Source organism: Branchiostoma floridae, chromosome 6 (genome assembly GCF_000003815.2).
Source record: "Branchiostoma floridae strain S238N-H82 chromosome 6, Bfl_VNyyK, whole genome shotgun sequence".
Classification (NCBI taxonomy): domain Eukaryota; kingdom Metazoa; phylum Chordata; class Leptocardii; order Amphioxiformes; family Branchiostomatidae; genus Branchiostoma; species Branchiostoma floridae.
This window is the reverse complement of record NC_049984.1, coordinates 15,709,730-15,732,321: the sequence shown is the minus strand read 5'-3', so window position 1 is coordinate 15,732,321 and position 22,592 is coordinate 15,709,730. Positions and strand designations below refer to the sequence as shown.

Genomic DNA, 22,592 nt, shown 5'->3' with positions numbered 1-22,592 from the left:
GAGCATTCGTTTTCTCTCTTTCTCTCTCTCTTTCTCTCTGTCTCTCTCTGTCTCTCTCTGTCTCTCTCTCTCTCTCTCACTCGTTCTCCCTCTCTCTCTTTCTCTCTGTCTCTCTCTATGTCTCTCTGTCTCTCTCTGTCTCTCTGTCTCTCTCTCAGTCTCTGTCTGTCTCTCTGTGTGTGTGTGCAAGAAAGCCAAAATTTCGTCATTTGCCAGAAACATATCAGTATTGGCAGACTTGTATATCAAAGCGTGTCGCAGAGTGCGCTACGCATTATCAACCTAAGCCTTAACTTCAATAGTTTGCGACAGTGCATTGTGTACTGACATGTACAAACGTGTGCTTCGCTACGCATTATCGATCTGAACCCAAACTTACATAGTTTGGAACAGTGCATTGTGAATTGATATATACGAAGTATGTACTTAGTTCAAGACAAGTTTCAGGAAACCTGCGTTGAAAAGCTGTACAATAGCTGCATTGTATGTACCCTCCAATGAATGTTGTACATCGCTTAGCGGAAATGCTCTCTCAGATTGCGCTACGCATTATCAATCTGAGCATTAACTTCTGCAGTTTGCGACAGTGCATTGTGTATTGACATGTACAAAACGTGTGCTTCGTGCAAGACGTATGTTTCAGGATACACAGTGTTGAAAAGCTGTACAATAGTTGCATTGTATGCACCCTCCACTGAATTCGAACGCTGTACATCGTTAAGCCGAAATGCTCTCACAGAATTTGCTACAGATTATCAAGCTGAAACCAAACATAGTTTGCTACAGTGCATTGTGAATTGACATGTACAAAGTATGTACTTCGTTCAAGACGTAAGCTTCAGGAAACCTGCATTGAAAAGCTGTACAATGCACCCTCCACTGAAAGTTGTACATCGCTTCGCGGAAGTGCTCTGAATTAGAAGTCTGCAGCATTCTTTCCTACCCAGATAACGCAAGCTTTCTATCCTATTTGATGCTCGTTTTGAAAAGTTGAACTCTGGACTGTGAATCACATACTGTCCTCGGGGATGACCGGGGAAGCTGACTCTATGCCCTCTTTCCTCCTATTCCCAAAGGTGAACACTGTAGGTCGCGTTATGATAAATTCACCCATCTTCTTTATAGGCAGAGCTTTCGTGGTTATAGATTATACAATATCCACAAGATCATATTCGTAAATAAGTCATTTTCTCGTTTTGTAAGACTCAACTTCATCAAGTCCCATTTAACCCCATCCAGACCGGGCTTTTTGGGGATACCTGGGACGGGGGGGGGGGCTCTTTTGACCCCCCCCCCTTCGTAATTTCAAAACGGCTTGTGTTACGATCACCAAATTTTTAGGAGATGATGTACTAGTGAAGTTTTATATTTTCTGTAATTTTGATATCGTAATAACGTAATATGACGTAATTATGACGTCATAATGTCATATTTTGGGCAAAAATCGTCTAAATATTAAATTTTCGCTATACCTAAAGGTATTAAACAAAATGATGACTATAAACGGTAACTTCTTTGGTTTTAAGTCTGCCAAGTCTTTTGTTGCCAATTACGACGACGCTGACGCCTGTATGACGTCAGAAAATGACGTCATTTGTCCACCATCTTGGATCGACAAGCTTGAATTTTCGTTATTTTTCTACATATAACCCCAAAACCCAATAGAAGTGGACTAAAAGGGTTCAAGTAATTGTATTTTGTAAGAAAATAAAAGATTTTGACGGAATTTGAGTAAACATAACATGTAATTAACGTTGATAATGGCATTGTCCGCCATCTTGGATTTTGAGCCATGACGTCATCAAATGAGCATAAATTATGAATATTTAATTAGAAATGTAATTTAAAATTACGCAGGATGTTAATGATATAGATAAACAAGTGTGGTCTCGCAATAAAACCATGAAATCTCATAATTCAAACTGAAATTAGTAAATTTGGTAAAATATGCCTTGACAACACGAAACATTACAATTTCAAAATTTTTGGAGGAATTGTTGCCAACAATATTTTAGGAAAAGTCACCAAGTTTCGTAGTCCTAGCACACGTCGTTCGGCAGTTATAGGACGTCAACGTTGGCGCGGGCACTTTTAGATCCCCCCCCCTCGGTCTGGATAGGGTTAAATTGGAGAGAAAATTTATCACGGGTAAACGCAACGAGGAAGAAGTCTCAACTGATACATCGTCTGCAGTCTGAAAGATGAAATTATTACCGACATATATAAATACTAGAAAGGCCGACATTTGCTTGAGAGCAAATACAGCATATTTCAGCCATCTCCTTCCCCAAGCAACAATGGACTATTCCAAAATCACCCATGTGCAAAAATGGAACTCTTCTGCTTAAGATGACTAAGCATCCTAAGCTACTAATTACACGTATGAGCAAAAATGAATCGTACAACCCCCTTCCCTGCAAGTATGGACTCAAGTGCACCCAATGTAGAAGGGTAAGATAGACCAGTCCAAAAACACTTCCGCTAAGAAATGGAATTTTGAATCATCAGCCGTCCAAAACTGAATTTGAAAGAAATCCCCCCCTTTGCAAGAATGGACTCTACCTGTTATACCCCTGTGCAAAGTGGAGCGATCCAAAAATACATCCGCTAAAATAGGACTTTGACATAATCACCAAAGTCCAGAAATACATGGCCTTTTCTATAATAAGCAACCCAGTCCAAAACTGAATTTTTTTAATAGTCCCTTGTGCATGAATGGACTCATCCATATTACATCAGGCTTGCTGATTGGCTGCCGAATCCTCAGGTACAGTCTTCAGGTGGGGTCAAGTTCCATTCAACAAATGGAATTCGGAATCATCACCCATGTCCAAAAATGAATTTTTTTAAAATCCCCCCTATGTGCAAAAATGGACTGTCCCAGCAGTAGCCTTATGTCAAGTGGATCAGTGCAAAAACACTTCCGCTAAAAAAAGCATTGGCATTATCACCAAAGTCTTAAAGTAAATTTTAAAAAACACCCCCCTGACCAACAATGGACTCTTACAGCAAAATAACATTGCTCATTGGCTAATAATTAATTAGATTTACCTTGTCCCCCCAACCACCTGGAGGAACATGGACTAGGTAGGTATGTAGATGATTGGATCTACCAGAAACACCTGTGGCTTCCAGAATGACATAGAGGTCGTTGACCTCGGCACTTCCACCTCACAAATCCAAAATTCTTTGAATAAGTACCTAGGGCACCTCTGTGCTAAATTTCAGGTCATTTGGATGTAATACCATGGTACAGGGGGCCTAAATATAAAGTTGTGGTCCAAAAATTGCAATAAAACCTCAATAAAATCATTTTAGAAGCAGATATGAATAAAATGAAAAAAAACGCCTAAGGGTATTGGCCCACTCTACCCTTGTGCCAAATTTCAAGTCATTCGGTCCAGGAACGACGGAGTTGATTCGATTTGAAGATTTGACAGGAGAAAGAAAGAAAGAAAGAAGAAGAAAGAAAGAAACATTACGAATACAATATATTTCACCATACCTGGTATGGCTGAAATATAATAAAATAACCCACAGAAGCCAAGGGCAGATAACCCAAGGTTTTACAATGTCTGGATCCAGTCGGTTTCATTTTAGTAAGGCTTGGGTCATATTTCCAAACCGAGGCCCGGCCGAGATGTTTAAAGAAATGAATAACTAAAATATACACAATTTATTACCTATTTTTTACGTTCTGTTCGTTTTGCTGCCTTTCTTATCATATTTTTTTTTTCGTTTCCAAAAGTTACCCGACCGGCTCCCGGGTTTGGAATTGGAACCTAAGACTAATATGGGAACCAAAGTAAAGCCTACGTCACATTTCCTACCCGGGGCCCTCCCGGCCTGTTTGTAAAAACGAAAAAATTCAAGTTTGTGCCAATAAATATGCACAAGGCATACTGTTGAATTATTTTTGGTGCATTTTTGCGTTTTTACTGTCTTTCATATTGTACGTTCACCCAAAGCTTCCCGACTAAGCCCCTCTGTTGAAATGTGACGCCTAAGATAGGAAGCGAGTGCAATAGGCCTGATATACCAACATGACAGTCTCGTACAGCCTATTGAGTAAGTTAGTCGAGCTTGCCTATAAACTTGATGTTTCTGACTTATACCTCCATTACACTTGACGGTAAATTTGCCTCATTGCCATGAGAGCGCCGTGAGAGGGCCGTCCCAGTGGAATTGGGGCCTTCATCATCATCATCTATCCTCCTCTTTTAAGAGGTGAAGCAAATTAAGTTCGTCTTCCAGAATAGTCTGTCTTTCATCGCTGTGAGAAGCTCCAGGCCCTGCAGACCAGTCTCTGACTCTAGTTTCTTCAAAGTTAGCCTTGGGCGACCAACACGTTTCTTACAGAAAACAGGTGTCCAGAACAGGAGCTTTCCGGCTGGCTCTCTACTACGAGCCACATGGCCGGCAATGAGTAGTCGACGTTGTTTAACAACAGATGTAACATTTGGTAATGACACATAATAATAATAATCTTTATTGCAAATTCGTGTCCGAGGGCTAATGGCATACAAAGTAGTAGTGGTGTACATATCATACATAACTAGAGTTCCTCGAACACACATCTTCGCCAAATAAACATTCTTTATCGAAGGTCGTTGTTTTTGAATGATTAATGTATGTAATTATGGCTATAATGGGCCGGATAAGCACCAAATACAGCTTAATACGAGATGTTAATATAGCAAAGCTGGATATAAGGTCTTTAGTTAGGCTAGGTTAGGCTAGGTCTTTAGTTTTATGTAAGATTTCACTCTACAAAATGTACATTGCAGTCTTTTCGTAAAAAAAGAAATAATAAACAAACTTTGAGTGACTGGCCTATATATTAGATAATAGGTCATCTAAGGGTTACCTAAGGGTCATACGTAAGGATTGTTACGGCCCCGCCTTGGTGAATGTTTGTGTCCATCTCATGAAAATAGTAAGTAAAGTTTTGCAATCGCGAGTTAAGTCAGAGGTATTTTACACAGTCTACCTGGCCTGGCTATCACGTCAGGCTACTCAGATCCCCCCATTCATAGCCCCGCAAAGACAAAATAGCTGATTGACAGGCATAGTAATTGCTAATCTCCAAGTATTAGTATATTCATAAGCCTTACTTAGATCCTCCTCTACAACCTAGCACAAACCGAGACAAGATACGATACCACCCGCGTTCTATGACCGCACTCGTACAACCCGGAAGTATATGATATTGTCGTAATCGGTTGCACGGAAACCCCCATGCAGTGTGAAATCGAGGCCAAAATCAGGCAAAAAGAGCCAGTTTGAAGGCCAACTTTGACTCTTCAAATCTCATCCCGAAATAGTATTTGAATCATTAAGCGTACTGTATGCGATCGAACAACTCATGAGGATTACGTTGGCACCTTTGACAGCCTGATTTGGCCCACCGCGATGTTTTAATCTTTTTTTTACGTGACCATGTCTTATGCCTCAAACGGGCAGGGGTGTAACACCCTGCCATGGCATGACGATTAGTTCTGCTCCACCTTTGATTTGTCTGTGCTAAGACCCGGAGACTGAGGGCAGGGGGTTAATTTGGTGTGACTGGCCCTTGTCACGGAAAGGAGATCAGGCTTCTGCTTCTGTCTGAAGGGCTTGAATGATAAATGAAGATTAATGGTCCACACATTAGTGCTGGACTAGGGTGACAATGGTGCCAGTGTCATGTTGCACTGCACACCACTTTTGTAAGGGATGTGGTTCTCTCCATGATAAGAATCCCAAAGTAATTATATTAAGTAGATCGCAATTTACATAATTAGCATCTCATTATGTTGATAATCACCCTAAGTACCTACCTACCAAAAGCAAAGAATATCCATCAATCCCCTCTGCAGTTATCCTTTTTAAAAGTTACAAACTATAAGACCCACTGCAGTTCCAAACAAGCTGCTAGGGGGCCCAAAATTACACCATTTACTCCTAGTCCCAACAGCTATCCACCACTTAAAAATCATGAACATGGCACTTCTGGAAAATTTAGGCGCAAGCTTTGACGCTCACTTGCAGTACCAAAACAAGTCGCTAGGAGGCCCATTATCGAACTTGACCTTCCTTTCTGTGTCCCCTACCTATCAACAAAATATCATTAGCATCCATGTAGAACATCTCGAGTTATCGTGTTAACAGACAAACGCAATTACATACAAAGCCAGCTACAGCACCATAGGTAAAAGCTAGCTAAACCATTCTCGCACATGACAATCCTTTACACAACCGCTACACACCTGCCAAATATCGTAGAAATCGCCCAGCTGCATTTTGAGTTATGCTTCTCGAAACAAACCTCGAAAAAATACAAAGGTCGCTGCTGTACCGTAGGAAAACGCCAGGTAAACCATTTTCAAACTAGGCATGCCTTTCGACAACCGCTACACACCTACAAAAAATCAAAAAGTTCCATCCACAATTTCTCGACTTATATGCTGTTGACCTACATACAGACCCAAGTAAGCAATCTTATAATCTTCGCTGGCGAAGATAACAAAGAAGGAAAATGATAAAAAAGCTCATAGATAAATCGAAAGGGATTAACGACTATAGCTGACTATTTGTAATGTTCTTCTACCATGGTGTATCATACACTGCCATTAACATTCTTGTATAAGTACCATCAAGTTTTTTTGGAGCGTGTCATTGGGTCCTTATGAAGACGATCTCAGTCAAAGATAAAAACTATCACTTCCGATCCTATCAACCAAGTTAGGCGCTGGGTTGGAATAGCCTGCAATCTTAACTATCTGATTCTTCTGAAGTTTTTTTTTCATATTTGATAGTCGGCTGAGTCGGCGAGTGGCATGTGGAAGGTTATGAATGTGAAACATTTGCTTAATGTAATCTTAAGAGACACTCATCAGTGACATTGTGTTAAATAAGATTCTTTCACGATATAGTGAACAATAGGGCATTGAACGTTTAACGTAGTTGATGACTAGAATAGACTGGAGAGATCCTATAATATAATAGTATCAGTGGTTAATCAATGACTACAGATTGCCGTTGATTGCTAATATACAAATGTTTTTGAAATCACCGAACAAATACCAATGATTAACTCACAGTCGTTACCATTAGATACACGTTACCGAACTTCGAGACGAGTTACGAATGAGTAAGACGGAGCATTGTCCAACAGTACCACGTAACGAGTTGACTTTTCGTCCACTAGTGGTTATTTCAAACTCGGTGATGTATCACATAGGGGACGTTTTCCCTTTTAACTATACAGAACTGCATGTACAGCAATCAGTCTCCAATTCAGATCCGTAGGTAGAAATACATCTCACTGTAGACTTTGTGTGAGCACTATCGCTTTTAGATATACCACCCATCTGTCTAAGTCCTCAGTAAAATGTACCACGAGTATATCTTTTACTTTGACAGCGTTGATTTTATTTTATGGATGACACCCGGCCCTCCGGGAACCAAGACTGATGGAGGCATGCGAATAAAAAAAAATTGCAAAAGAAAGTTGACTTCATAATTTAATGGTGATTCCTTATTTTTGGCCGTTCACATCTTCTTCCTTGACTTTGGGAATGAAATGTTTTGTATGATGAACAGTATGCCAGATTTTTTGTTGGGAACTGTAGAAAACCAATGCGGTCACAGATGTCTTCCATATATAATCAAATCAACATCACCTCTTGAACCCCCGCCGATGCCCGCAGACGCTCCTTATATTCGTAGTTCAACATGTCGTTTATTATTCTCCTCTTTGGAGTGTTTTATTCCTTTTACTTTTCCTGAGTATTGGTCTGTAGATCTGTTTCTGACAGCCTGTCTTTTTAGCCCGTATTTCGGGTTTATTTGTGCCTTTCTTACTTTAAGCAATGTAACTCGAGTTCACCATCGCGTGCCCCGAGGAAGTTTACGGGGTCGGACGTAAACTTCATCGGGGCACGCTGGTGGACTTGGCGGACGAGCAAAACTCTTTGTGCCGTAGAACTATCCGGCGAGCTCGCGGTTGTACACACTTGCCAGACTACAGCTGCAGAGTGTGCAGACCTGTAACTGCAGCAGCAGAACACAATGGACTACTACTACTACTTTTAACGTCACTGATTGTAAAGAATTGGGCAATCACTGACTACACCGAGCGTGCTAGAAAAGGTCAATATAATCAGCTTTGTTCAGTCAGTAATTCTAGGGATGAATGCAGATTTTGTACATCCAATTTGAGCTTCAAATTTGGCAATACAAGCTCCGTATTCATGGCAACCGGCATAGCCTTCGGAAACAGATGGAACAGTCAACATAATTAACTTTGTTTAGCCCGTAAATCTAGGGATGAAAGGACTGTACTAGTGTATTTGGTCACTCTGAGCTTCAAATTTGGCAATACAGATTCCTTTCTCATGGCAACCGGCATAGTCTTTGTGAAACAGATGGAAAGTCAACATAATTAGCTTTGTTCAGCCCGTAATTCTATGGATGAAAGGACTTAACTAGTATATTTGGTTCAATCACTTTGAGCTTCAAATTTGGCACAGCAAGCTTCTTACTCATAACAACCGGTTCAATGGACCGGTATGGCCTATGGAAACAAATGCCACTTAATCATCATCAACATTAATCATCCTCTACGAGGTGCAGCAAGTAAAATTTGACAGGTGGCACTTAAAATAGAGGAATGAAAGGCTTTCCTCAAGTCTCGAGCGTCTAGAATTAATTGATTGCTTCATTTCTGCACACCTTGAGCTTCATATCAGTGTAGTTTTCTTCGCCATGACAGAACACCCAGACGGGAGAAAATGGCAGTGATGAAACGACAACACATCCGGTAGACAACTGTGCCATGTATTATCAGGGTACCAAGGGTTCTATTTGTGGTAACCTCAGACAGGATGGTGTACTTACATGGGATGAATGTTGAGAATTAAGAATTCAACTGACAACGACGTCCGTACAACAGTACCACGAGTAAAAACTTTAGTACAAATTTATCTATATCTGATAGATAGATAGCTATAGATTTATAGACATAGATGTATAGACATAGATATATACAAATACATGTATGATAGAGAAAAAAGACTAATAAGAGTAGGGAATTGGTATCTATTTTTCGTACCTTTTCAAATCTAGATGGGATGGTGTAGTTGATTATGAGGTAATCAGCTTATGCTAACGTCACATTTGCACAAAGGGGCCCGGCCGGGTAGGTTTTTGGCTGAATTGTTGCACTTTCGGGCGGGACCCCGTGAGACCCCCGGTGGCTGCCGGGCTATTTTGGGGCTCGGGCGGGGCCCCGGTTGATTCTAAGTCGGACTTAAAAACAACCGGGCCCCGGGTAGGAAAATACGCCGAATCAAAGCCGTCAACCAATCGTGAGCACATCGGCAGGGTCCCCTACAGTACCTGCCCGGTATCCGCCCGGTACCCCGACGGTACAGGCCCAACCTTCTTGCATTACAAACTATTGCATCCGTTGTGTCATCCCGGAACACCGCCAGGGCCGCTGACGGGTCCCTAGGTCATCAAACAGGACAATTTGGGCCATGGTCACATTGACACATAGGGACCCTGGCGGGTAATTTACGGACTGTTTTTTGGCACATCCGGTCGGGGTCCTGCTGGTCTCCCAGCGGCTGCCGGGTTATTTTTGGCCTCGGGCGGGGCCCCGGTTTGTTTTAAGTCGGACTTAAAATGAACCGGGCTCCCGGTGGGGAAATTATTAGGGAGATATCATCAGTAAAATACTCACTTTCTGCTCTCCTCAATGGAAGGTCCCACACCCATAAGGACTAAAGGACTAAAAGTCGCAAGAATGTTCTCGCATTTATAGCTTGCTCATCAGCGTATCGTAGACCCGCTTCTACTAGTATTAGTACTACGTTGCACATTTGCAAAAGTCAACGAAGACGAGCCAACCAATGCTTATATCCCCCCCCCCCCCAAAGAAAAAAAAAAGCACGATGTTCGTGGTTCGCGGAGCGTACGACAGGGACCATACTGTTATCTACAAGGGGTGAATCGGCCGACCCACTGCCAGACCCCTACGGGGTACCCGTGGACATCCCCAGGGCAGCTCACGGTTGCCTGTCGAACATCGAGCGATAAAGAGTTAAAGCATACGACTATTGCACAAAAGCCTCCGGAATGCCCACCGGAGCCCCCCGGGACCTCTAAGGGGACGCGTGAAGAAAAAATGATTTGTGACTATGTGAGCCGATGTCTACCCGGCTTCAGAGCCCGGCCGGGGCCTACATCGCTTAGACACCGCGCGGACACCCTGGGTAATGTGACGTAGGCCTTAGAGAGCATGTAAATGACCCAGAGACTCTCTCAATCTGGAAATAATAATAATGAAACATTCACAATTATTCAAGTCTAGTCTATTCAATATTTGTTAGAAAAGAAAAATTACACTATGTCCTTCAAAGAAAAAAAAGCGTAATTTCCACCACCACTATCTTACGTAGACTACTTTTACGTGTAAGACGTGCTTGTTCGCTCTTGTGCACACGTTTCTCTGACGCTAATTGTTCATGATTATGACGTCAACAGACCACAGATGAAAGCACTCCCCTCGATGCAGGTGTACTTACGAACACGTTATGGGTGTTGAAGTTTTGACATCCTACGTTTAATCCGTCATTCACACTTGGATTCAATCAATATGCCGTTACGCTACATGACCACACAAGAACCAACCGATGTGTCAGGTATCGCAAGTGTATTTTTCAATTATTGTCTTTTCCAAACTAACAATCTGTATTGTAATACGCATATATTATTGCTTTCACAGGTGGTTATCACTCAAAATAGCCTGATATAGATAACCTCGTAATATTACAATTATCACAGACTGAATATCACAGATAGTACCGGCTGATTTCATAGATAGAGTATCGCTGATCGTACGAACTGCTAGTCAAGCTTGTAAACACAGATCGCCTCTGTAGTCAAGGCTATGAGTATCTTGCGTTATCTGTATAACCTCATCATCATCCGGGCGTGCTGGTTGCACGGATTGCCATGACCCTCTTTCTCCATCCTTCCCTATCTTCCATAGCCTTGGGCAGATCTTCAGCCGAGAAGCCATGGTATCTTTACAAGCTTGACGTACATATGTTTTGCGTGGACTACCTATGCTCGCATGACCATGTTTAGGAATTCACAACAGAACGTCACCGTAACCTATCCTAATCTAACCGCAATGCTGTTATTATATATTGCATTGCTACCAGGGCTTGCCCTTGATAATAGCCTCCAGCTAGTTGGATAGCCCTGGTTCTCTATAGTCTATAGTATAGAGCTTATTTACACGTCGTACTGCAGTACCTAAACTTGTCACCAAGAGGCATCAGTAAGACATCAACATCATGTTGACAACACTATTTCAAATCTACTCTATCATATCTATATTGAATACTGACTTTGAAGTTATTATCAAAGTCCAACTAACACAATATCAAGTCAAACGGACCTATCATATTAAAAGTCAAACATATTGGAGGAGACGCCACTTACCTCAGAATTTCTTCCAACAGTTATATATGCCTAACCGGATTCAAAGCCCGTTTCACGTATATCTTGCATCTCGGTGTCATATGGAGCAGCGTATGAAATGGATTTGATAGCAACGAGTCCTTCAGGACGTTTTAGGTCAGATTGTGGCATAAAATACCGGAGAAAACACCAGTCGAAATGACCTAACAAATTTTGACAGGTCGCCATTTTTCAAAACTACCGCCAGTAGGTCAAAGGTTGTACAATGATGCCGACTGGCGGATTATCTAGGCATTGCAGAGTAATATCGCGGCGGGGCCAATGAGCGATTATAGCCTATGTCAACATTAATGTACTGTCCAAAGCCATTTTGTCTCCGTTTTTGCCGCAACTTACGTACCAACACAAACAAGAAATCTTTTAAGAAAAGCTGTGCATTGCCGCGTATTTTATGACTGAACTGCTGAGAGCGACACCTACAACTTCAGTAGGAAATGCAGCAAAAGGGGATATTGGATATTTACCTCATTATCATAATTTATGTCACATGAATTATTGGCACATTAAACAGGTTTTGTAAAACTTTTTGACCCACAATGAATATGCATTATTTTTCATTACAAAATAAGTTCCTTCTGATGCAATTTGTGATATATCTTTATTTAAACATGGTGAGTTAAAGCGTAGATTTATTACGCTGGACCACATACAGTAACATGCGTCTAGAAGAGAGTTTAAATACTCGCCTGGAATGTACCATTGTCTAACTAAACAATGAAACTCGGCAAGGAAAGAAGGGCCTTTGGAAGGGGCTTTGGAAGGGCTGGGTTAAAAGGTCCGTCCATGGAACCATGGAAGAAAGCTGGCATAAGGCATTGCCGCTGGCGCGGCAATGCAAAAAATCTAAAGCCAATTTAGCCAGCCATAAATTGCGTTGTTCGTGTCCAAATGATTTCTTCTATTTTGTAAAATATTTACAGCCGATTTGGTTTATGTTATGTTAAGGCAAAAAAAAATTATCGAACACGGAAACTTGTTAACGTTAACAATGATTCGTCTCCTGCGTATATAATGAAACGGTATATAACTAGAAAGGCCGACATTTGCTTAAGAGCAAATACAGCATATTTCAGCCATACCCCTTCCCACGCAACATTGGACTGTTCCAAATCACCCCTGCGCAAAAATGGAACATCCTCTTAACAGTACATTATCCCCCAAAGTGGACTGGTATTGTGAATTGATTCCAGGTAAAAACAGAGCTTGCTTCTATTTTTCAGAAAATGACAATAATCACACCTTCCATTCAGAAAATTTTCATCATGACTGAAAATTGTTGAATGACTTCATGTAATGTCATTAACAATTTTCAGTACGATAACTAGGTGTAAGTTTAAAAAAGTATAAGCTCCTTGTGATGTGGGTACATTTATTATTGCAGTGAACTTTTTTTATTCAAGTAGGGCATACGATTTAATAATTATCAAGCAGGTGCAGGTACTGTAGGAGCGTTTGTTTTCTTCAAGCTGTAAAACTGTTAAACTGTTTTACTTTGTATGCAATCAGCCATCGAGCCTATTCTTATTTTAGTTTAACAACTTCCTGCCAGACCCGGAAGATACGATTGAACCTTGTTCGAGGATTTATTTTCGTCTGTCTGGTCAGTCTGTTCATACCCTGGCGCTGAGAGTGTTTTATTGGGCTGAAACTCTGGCAGTTTAAAGTTACTTACAATTTAAATGTTCAAAGTTTATGTCAAACAACAACAGCACTAGGAAATGTGGCCACTATAGACAGGTGGTCACTATAGAGAAAATGCTGATCTATTGACTAGGAGCCATACGTTACACATGATTTCAGAACACTGATCATTAATCATATAAACATTGCACAGGTAAGCCAATTGTTAAGATGTACAATTAAGTTCAAATAATTCTGAAGAGAAATATTGATGAGAAAATAATCATTCTCGCCACTGTCTAACTTATAATTACGTATCAAAACTAAACGCAGATTTTCTAACTAACGCACCTTTCGCCGACTTCATCAAAGGACCGCCGGCTATCAATCAAACACTGCTGTTGATTAGACTTAGAGTTTCAAACAGTCATGTGCTGTGTGCCAGTTGACAGCGAACTTCATGCTACGTGATGTTTTACATTGCTTGGACCTTCTTTCCTACAGCGGTGCTTCTACAAAATAATTAGACTGTAACACTGAGTCCCACATGTTTTATAGAATAGAATTTGACGCAGAACAGCGTTTTTTGCTGGGTATTTTTCTTGAAACATGTCCGTGGGAATATCAGCGAGGCGGCGACGTAGGGATATCAGACCGTCAACAAAAGTCGCACGGCGGCTAACGGCGCAGCGAAGATACTAGCGCTATAAATAAGCGCTTCAACTAAGGATGGCAACCCGTACAATTTTTTTGTATACTGTTGAGCTAAGTAAAGTTTGTTGTTTATGAGGTTTTAGTTGTCTTTGAAGCTTTGACCCGAAATATTTTAAAGTCAAACTGCTGAAGAGAAGTAAGTGACTGCTACGATTATCGTAGATATGGCCCTAGAAAAACTGATAAAAGAAGCCTTCTCAATAGTCTAAAATGCAAGAGCTTCCGGGGGGGCTTCGCCCACCTGGGTCCCCCCCACAGTGGCCCTGCCCCTGGATCCCGCCAGGGACATTCGGCGGCCCCCGGACCCCTGTCCGACGCTTTGAAAAAATCCCGGTGAGAAGTCTGTACGGCCTGAGTCTTCAAGTTAACGTATTGTGTGGTCCCGCTTATGAATATTAATTAGCCTTCGCTTTCCTCTTCGCTGATTGGCTGAACCATTAATTGAATTAACTCTTCCTGCCGGCTAGACGCAGGTGCAGATGTCGGCTCTGTGGGGTGAACGTCCGAAAGGTCATGGCATGGAGAACGAAAGAAAACCAATTTCCCCTAAAAAAAGTGCTGTAATTAAGTCTTTTACAGTACTTTATGCCAGAAATTTTACTTGGATCATTTTACCAACTATCGTATGCCTATCTATACCAAATGTTACTCATACCAGGGTACAGGGGTGCAAAATATACCGTTATAAGACCGTCAACAACAGTCGCACGGAGTTAACAGCGCAGCGAAAATACCATCGCTAGCGTTTCAACTTCGGATAACAAGTTATAAGTACTGTTGAACTCAGTAACATTAAAGTTTGTTTTTAGTTGCCTTTGACGGTTTGACCTGAAATAGTGTTACGCTAAACTCCTGAAGAGAAGTTAAGTGACTGCTGCGATTATCATAGATATGCCCCTAAGAACTGATACAATATAAAGCCTTCTGAATAGTCTAAAATGCGAGAGCTTAGGCGGGCTTCGCTCCCCCTGGCGGGAACACTGCTATATACGGGATCATGAGGCCCCGCTTATGAATATTAATTAGCCTTTGGCCTCCTCTTCGCTGAAAGGCTAGGTCTTTGATTCAATTAACTCTCCGGCTGACGCGCACAGGTGTGGCTCTGTGCGGGGTCACGGAAGGTCACGTCAGGAGGCCAAAAGAAAACAAATTTCCCCTCAAAAAAGTGCCAAAATTAATCATTTTAAAGTTGTTTATGTCAAAAATGTTACTTGAATCTTGTTACCAAGTATCTAATGCCTATCTATACCAAATTTCAGGTCATTTAATTGTAATACCAGGGTACAGGAGCCAAAAGTGTCCTTTTTTGGTCAAAAATTGGCCAAAAATCGCAAAAATAAGCATTTTGTTGCACTGTACACCAAAAGTGTTATTGAGTTTATATGAAGGGATTATCAAGGCACATCTGTGTCAAATTTCAGCTCATTCGGTTGCAATACCAATGTACAGGAGCCAAAAGTGTCCTTTTTTGGTCAAAAATTGGTCAAAAAATCGCAAAAATAAGCATTTTGTTGTACTGTACACCAAAAGTGTTATTGAATTTATATGGGGGCATTATCAAGGCACATTTCTGTCAAATTTCAGCTCATTTGGTTGTAATACCAGGGTACAGGGGCCAAAAGTGTCCTTTTTTGGTCAAAAATTGGTCAAAAAATCGCAAAAATAAGCATTTTGTTGTACTGTACACCAAAAGTGTTATCGAATTTATATGGGGGCATTATCAAGGCACATCTCTGTCAAATTTCAGCTCATTTGGTTGTAATACCAGGGTACAGGGGCCAAAATATACAGTTTTGGTCTAAAATTGACCAAAAAATCTCAATAAAATCATTTTAGAGGCAGATATGAAAAAACTGAGAAAAAGCATCAAGGTATTGGCCCATTCTACCCCTGTGCCAAATTTCAGGTCATTCGGTCCAGGAACGGCGGAGATGAATCACTTTGAAGATTTGACAGGAGAAGAAGAAGAAGAAGAAACATGACGAATACAATATATTTCACCATACTATGTATGGCTGAAATATAACAAGTCCGTTATTGTAGTAAAACTAACTGACCTCTCAAAGTTTATTATTCGCTAATTGTGGTCATTCCATTTGTTACGGTGTTATAAGCAATATAAAATGGGAATAAAGAGGTTCTTTTTACACAGCCATTGGTTTATTCATACCGACGTTTCTGTGACCGTCTGTCACCTTTTTCATGGCAATTCTGACTGATTCACATTGTACTGCAGGACAGGTGTCGCTGCTCACAGTTCAGATGCGGTCACAAAACGTACTTCTGATTGGTGGACATCATATGACTATGGTTTTAAGGTCATGTTTTTAACTTGAAAGAACTGTCTTAAAATGTTGCAAACTATTCTAAGTACTACAACACATTAGTTGGCTCAAGCTCTCCTAAATGTTGAATGGAAAACGTTGTTATCAAAGTCAAACCGCTGTAGATATTGCAAACTGCTCTTGGTGTTACAAACAATAAAAATGAACACTCTCTAACACTCTCTAAAATTCTCTAATTGTTACAAAATGTTTTAAGTCCTACAAACTATAACAGTTCTATATTTCACAAATTAGCTACTCATAATGTAATAAATTGATCTAAATGTTACCATTTGCCTTAATGTGATAAACTGTTCTAAATGTTACAAACCTTTCTAAATGTTTAAAGCTAAACAGTCCTAAATGAAACAAAATGCTTCGATGTCACATAATGTTCTAAGTCTAAATGTTACAAACCGTTCTAAATGCTACAAAATGTTTCAAACCACTCTAAAGGCTAAAATGTTTTTAAAGTTAAAATTCTTTGAAAACATTTATTACTTAATCTGAATGTTATAAACCAATCTAGATTAACCAAACCGCCGTTACTAAACGGCTTTATTAAAATGCTATACGTTTTTTTTGCTATAAACTATTCTAAATGTAGCAAACCCATGTAAATGTTAAAAAAACTCTAGTCATTGAGCATGAACTTCTCTGAACTATATCTAATCTACGATAGACCGCTAGTTTCACCAATGGATCACAAAACAAACCTCTTTAGCTACAACAGCTATAAAACTTCTATTTTCTTAGCCTCGACAGTTCCTAACATAAAATCAGTTTGGATTTCCTAACTTCACTATATCACACGTAGCCTCTACCAGGTTCATATGTGGCTGTAGGAATAGTAGATAATGGCCAACTTCACAAATGACATGCTAGAGGAGTGCAGTTTGCTCTATCAGGCTCTAACTAGGTTACGTCGGAGTCGCGTACGGAAAACCTAACCCAGGGAATCGAAAAGATCAATCCGAACACATACAAGATGAGGCACAGACGGTCCAGGACCCTGGCAAGCTGGGAGTAGTCCGTTTTTGCAGGTTCGTCTTCCGTCGCTTCGGAGGGTTTGGAGGTTCCAAAGGTCTCCACGGCATTGCTAAGATTATCGACGGACTCCTTAAGAGACAGCAGGACTTCGAGAAGGTGGTCTGGCTCAGCTTCGGATGATTTACTAATGGCAATAGGAGAATATACCAAATGAGCTTTTCGGTAAAGAATGCTATTTTTGTTTTCGATCTATGTGAGAATGCTGGTTTTGTACATACGAGCGTACAATGATTCATTTTGGAACATTTTAATGCTTTTTACTTACTGACGATGACCATTTGGTTATGTTTAAAAATGTAACGGTATTAAAGCCAATGTAAGCCACATACATTATTAATTCAAATTTATAGAAATGGACTAAAAGATGTAAAGCTACCATGGTAGGTCCTCCCGTCCTGTTGTGTAAAAGATGGCGACCAAGCCTACCTGTCATTTCCCGGCATGCTTGTCGGCGCCATTTCAAAGTCGTCCACTTTCAGGACAGTGTGACCTTGTGTTGGCTTGGTCAGGTCCCCCAGGAGCACCAGGCGTGCAACATACCGGAGAAACACCTTCTTCACAAGTGGAGGGAGGTCTTCATCCTGCAGGGAACAAAACTAATCTTTATCACGTCATCATCAAACATAAAAACAGATTTAGTCTTTATTTCTTTATCATGGACGAGCATGTGTGTTTTTGATTGTTTGTTTGTGTGTATGCATTTATGTGTGTGTGTGTGTTTGATACAATAATTACATATCAGTATCCCTCAGACATATTATCATGTATCATAGTATGTATAACTATGCTTGGCTATATAAATAATATATGACTACGTAGCCTTGGTACCATCCGGAAAGTAGTTCACTCCGGCGTTCATTAAATGTTATATACAGTCGCTTCAATCTCTGACATTCATTGTACAATTTTTTTATCGCTAGCTTCTCTGCAGAAGCGAATATTAGAACGAACTAATAACTGGGTGGTAGCAATAAAGACCGACGAGGTATTTTATTACAATAAACACCATAACGGTAGGACAGTTACGATGTTATCATATAGCCTATTCAAACTGACGCGGACATGCTGCAGTAAGCATATGCATAAAGGGCCATAAAGATCCATTGACCGCGGCTTTTGCAATAGATTGACAAATAGTATTTCATCCTCCTGAGCGATATCCAATTGGCTAAACTATCCTGGTTGTACTGAGTCTCACCTTTGAGCTGATCCTGATGACTATCACGGTCACGATCAGGAAAAATCCCATCATGCACATGTACACGACGATCAGCAGCGCTAAGAGATGGAACAAGTGAAATCATTTTGTCATGGTTCCATGTCACATTTTCGAAGGCGTTGCAATTAAACTGCACTCATTTGTTGGACATTTAAACTCTTTCATCATCAGACACATAAGGCAATGTTTTGATCATTGAAGCGGATTTGTTTGAACTTTGAAGCGTAAAGGGCCAGATATCACAAGGCTCGCTGATTGGCTGCCAAATCCTCCTCAGGATATTGATTTAGGTTAAGTGATTGGTTACCTACTTGATTAAGTTATATAAATATGTCCAGGCTTGCTCGCGCAGTCTTGAGGTCCTTGACCCCTTTTGTCATTGGAAAATGACCCCCAAATCCTCAAAGATATCATTTTTAAGTGGTTCATGCCCAAAAATATACGTGGGTCATTTGAATAAATATCTAGGCCACCCCTTCACCAAGCACCCCTTACCTACTGCAGGCATGGAGCCCTTGGCCGGTAGGACATCCGTGACGAAAACCAGAGACACCACCATGGACAACAGGATCGTCATCCCGAAGGAAATACGGTCCCCCTATCGAAAACAACAGATCATTGATTGAAATCATGATCGACTATCATCCAAAAATGTCTCTGATTCTCTCTCTATATAAATATATCCAGTACTCCAAATTAAAAATTAAAGATGCATTTTCTGTTCTACAACGTTAACACATAAAAACGTTAAAAGACAAACATTTAAACAACATACACACAACTAAAGTTCAATTAGCTTGGGGAAGCTTTCGAGACGAACTCTGTCTCTTTGTCAACCCGAAGATTTCATCTAGGAAAAGGAAAGGGAAAAGTAAGTAAGACCTAGCAGAGTGGCTGTTGAGCTACACGTGTTATTGTAAACGTTGTATTCTTTACCAAGTTACATTTTTATCGCAAACTACCTCTCTCTAGGCATATTGAAAGCATATTGACTACTCTACAGGCATAGGTTCAGCTCCTTCTATTTTTGGCGTATTTCATGCGTTTTACGGGCTGTCTGTCTGTTTTGTATTGTTATCTCCATTAAAAAATGGAGATATAGTTTTGGGTGTGTCTGTCTGTGTGTCTATCTGTGTGTGTATGTGTATGTGTTTGTGTTCCCGGATATTGTGGGTAGGTGTTAGGAAGATAAATATCAAGGTCAATTTTGGGCCCCCTGGTATGTGACCTTGGTACTGCAGCAGAAATTCGTGTTGTTTTTTTTTAATTTGACCTGGATGTGTTGTGGTCTTGATTTTCTTGTGGCAAATAGCTTATGACGTAAGGAATATGTGGTGTATGTTTGGGTCCCCTAGCAGGTTGCTCTGGAACTGCGGGGGCATTTTTTTAAAATCTTCTTAGGAGGATAACTGAACAAGGGAACGACAAATTTAGATGATATTTGGTATGTCGGTAGTTTTGACAGAGTTCCACATCCTCAAGTGCAAATTATGCAAACTGGCAATTCATTTGCATAATCAATGAGGGAAATCTATATTTGTAGTGTTTTACATTATAGGACTTGAATGCCTCTAATATATGTAGTTTGTGGCTAGTGGAGCATTAGCAGATACTAATTATTCAAATGCATCCCTAATTTGCATAATTAATGTCAAAGTGCTATAATTCTTCTAAATGGTAGATTATTGGACAATCAACATTGATACTGGCGTAAGATATTTAAAGGTGTACATAACCAAGCATAGACTATGTAAATGTGGAAATAATTTACATAATGATATTTCATGGAGATATGAGGTCTCCGAACTCTTGTTTCAATCAGAATAGAATAGAAAGACGGATTAAAAAGCGCGGAAAATATAAAAAAGACAGCAGAAGCCAAACCTTTAAACACGTCGGAAACAGCCGGTGCCAAACCTATGCTTGGAAAGTAGTTTTGACAACATGCCTGGCACTACGATTTCCCTGCTGTTCAGTTACCTGATTGTTTCTTCGTCTGTTTTATTTTAACGCACCTTTTCAATGGGCAGCACGAAGGTGATGCACATGAGTAGGGAGAGAATGATGATGGGAAACAGCGTGGTACAGAAGTGGAACGTTGGGATGCGGTCAAACGTCATGTCGATGCAGCCGCTACCAAATTCGCCCTCGTCCACAGTAACCTAGTATAGTAGGAGGAAAACAGGAAACTGTATATACTATGACCTGACACTTGCTACTTTGCAACAGTGCTTACAATGCTGCCAATCAATGTGGCTGAGCAATATATATTTTAAACTGTTCGTCATATTGAAAATGTATTATAATGTTTGGGGCGCAGTAGTACCAAGACTTCTTTTTAGGTGAGGATGATCAACACATTGATGACCAACAATGACAAGTATTGCCACTTCCACGGAAGCAAATCATTCTTTCTGTCGCTATACTATTTATAATCCAATGTTTGCCCCAACCCGTGCCTGCCCCTTTTCGTGCGCATTCAGGCACAGAACGGGGCACAGCCCGACTGCCCAGGTCTGTGCCCAGAATGTCCATCACTATGACTGACGGGGTAGTGATAACTAATTATTCACGCCCATGTTTCCAAATAAGGCTTGATCTTGCGAGATCTTGCGAGATTTTGTTTCGAGACTTTTAGCGGGAAATTTATCAAATTAGAATGCAGGTTAAACATCTTGTCCTTTTTGATTCCCACTATATGATTTTTATCCATAAAATTGTGCATCGAAGACACAGAATTTAGCACGTCTATAGTGCATCCCATTTATGTTACAAAATATACCACATATAAACATGACAACGTCCAGCTGCACCTTGATCATGTCTCCAAGCCTTAATGATTCAGTTCGTTGTGTCAGACCTCAGTGCACAATTATCTGAGGCACAGTTTGTGCCCCGACGTGCCCCAAACCGTGCCTGGGCACAGTTTGTGGCAAGGCACGGTTCGGGGCGCAACATCCAACTCTTGGTACCGGTAGGAATTTCCACGCTCAAAGCTTCTTTCCTAGAACTACATCGTTATGGAACAAGCTTCCTTGTGATTGCTTCCCTGGGGGCACAACCGTAAACTTTGAAGTCAACTGTGAAGGAAACATTCGTCATCATAGTTCAGTATGTAACTACAATCCAATTATTTTGAGTGGCTCAAGATTATTGCCTTGTTTTGTTGTGAATATTACGTAAGTAAAAAAAAGACATACCATCCACCGAGCGTTCCACTGATCCGCCACGTCCACAGACTCTGGATCTCCGCATGCCTTGAAATCTTTTACGTGGGTATTCCGTTCAGTAGAATTTCTGTTGTCATCGCTTTTCGTGCAGTGAAAACTTTCTTCGCGAGTACTTGCTCCCAGGCACACAGGGCACTCCATGGTGTCAAAAGGAAACAGTGCAGGTTCTGCGAATAAAGAAGAGGCATCTTAGCATCACAAATGCAAGGTATAAAGAACATTGCAAACCCAGCGCCAACGGCTTCTCTTCTGCCATTTTCAACCACCTAAAACACAACCAAGGACACTCCTTCAACCTCTAATCCACCGATATCCTAGACCGCGAAGGCGCTGGTGTGAACGGGGAGTTAGAGAGGCCATATATGAGAGGATATACAATCCCACCCTCAACAGAAAAGGGGGCTACGTATGGAACTTTTGGACATAGCACTACCCCCCCCCCCCGCAACTAAACTTTTAGCTCCTGCAACTAAAACAACAGGAGCTAATTGATTCATTTGCATTAACTGTGTCTTAGCCTTCTTCCCTTTGAAATCCAAATTATAGTAGAGTATAAAAGACCTGTTTCTTCCAGATCACTTCAGTGTCTCTGACGAAAATTGGTGTATTACAATTGAAACGTCTGGCCGTTTTCAAAATCATATCTTAGTTGCTTGAGTAACTGCTTTTTGGAACATCTTAGCACCAGCAATTCTGTTTCTTCTTCATTCTGTCTCTCTCTGACTGTCTTTCTGCTGATTGGGTATCATGCGTGTATGTAATGTATATGTATGTACTTTGTACGTATGGAGGATGTACGTATAAAGCGTGACGGGTTTGCACATACTCGCTATGTCATCTAAGCATGCAGAAATAGTTATTTGCTTTCAATCAATAATTTTGTTTTTTTCAAAAACTTAC

The 22,592-nt window shown here is 40.7% G+C and overlaps 1 protein-coding gene across 1 annotated transcript; it reads right to left on the bottom strand.

Moving 5' to 3' along the window:
• Window positions 1–17,108: 17,108 nt before the first annotated feature.
• On the bottom strand, window positions 17,109–21,833 carry LOC118418138 (acetylcholine receptor subunit alpha-1-B-like). Its single transcript, XM_035823972.1, has 6 exons — window positions 21,663–21,833; window positions 20,478–20,624; window positions 18,958–19,060; window positions 18,442–18,521; window positions 17,670–17,824; window positions 17,109–17,367 (listed from the first exon to the last, which is right to left on the bottom strand). The coding sequence occupies exons 1-6, from the start codon at window positions 21,831–21,833 to the stop codon at window positions 17,109–17,111; spliced, it is 915 nt and encodes a 304-aa protein (XP_035679865.1).
• Between the last annotated feature and the right edge of the window lie 759 nt (window positions 21,834–22,592).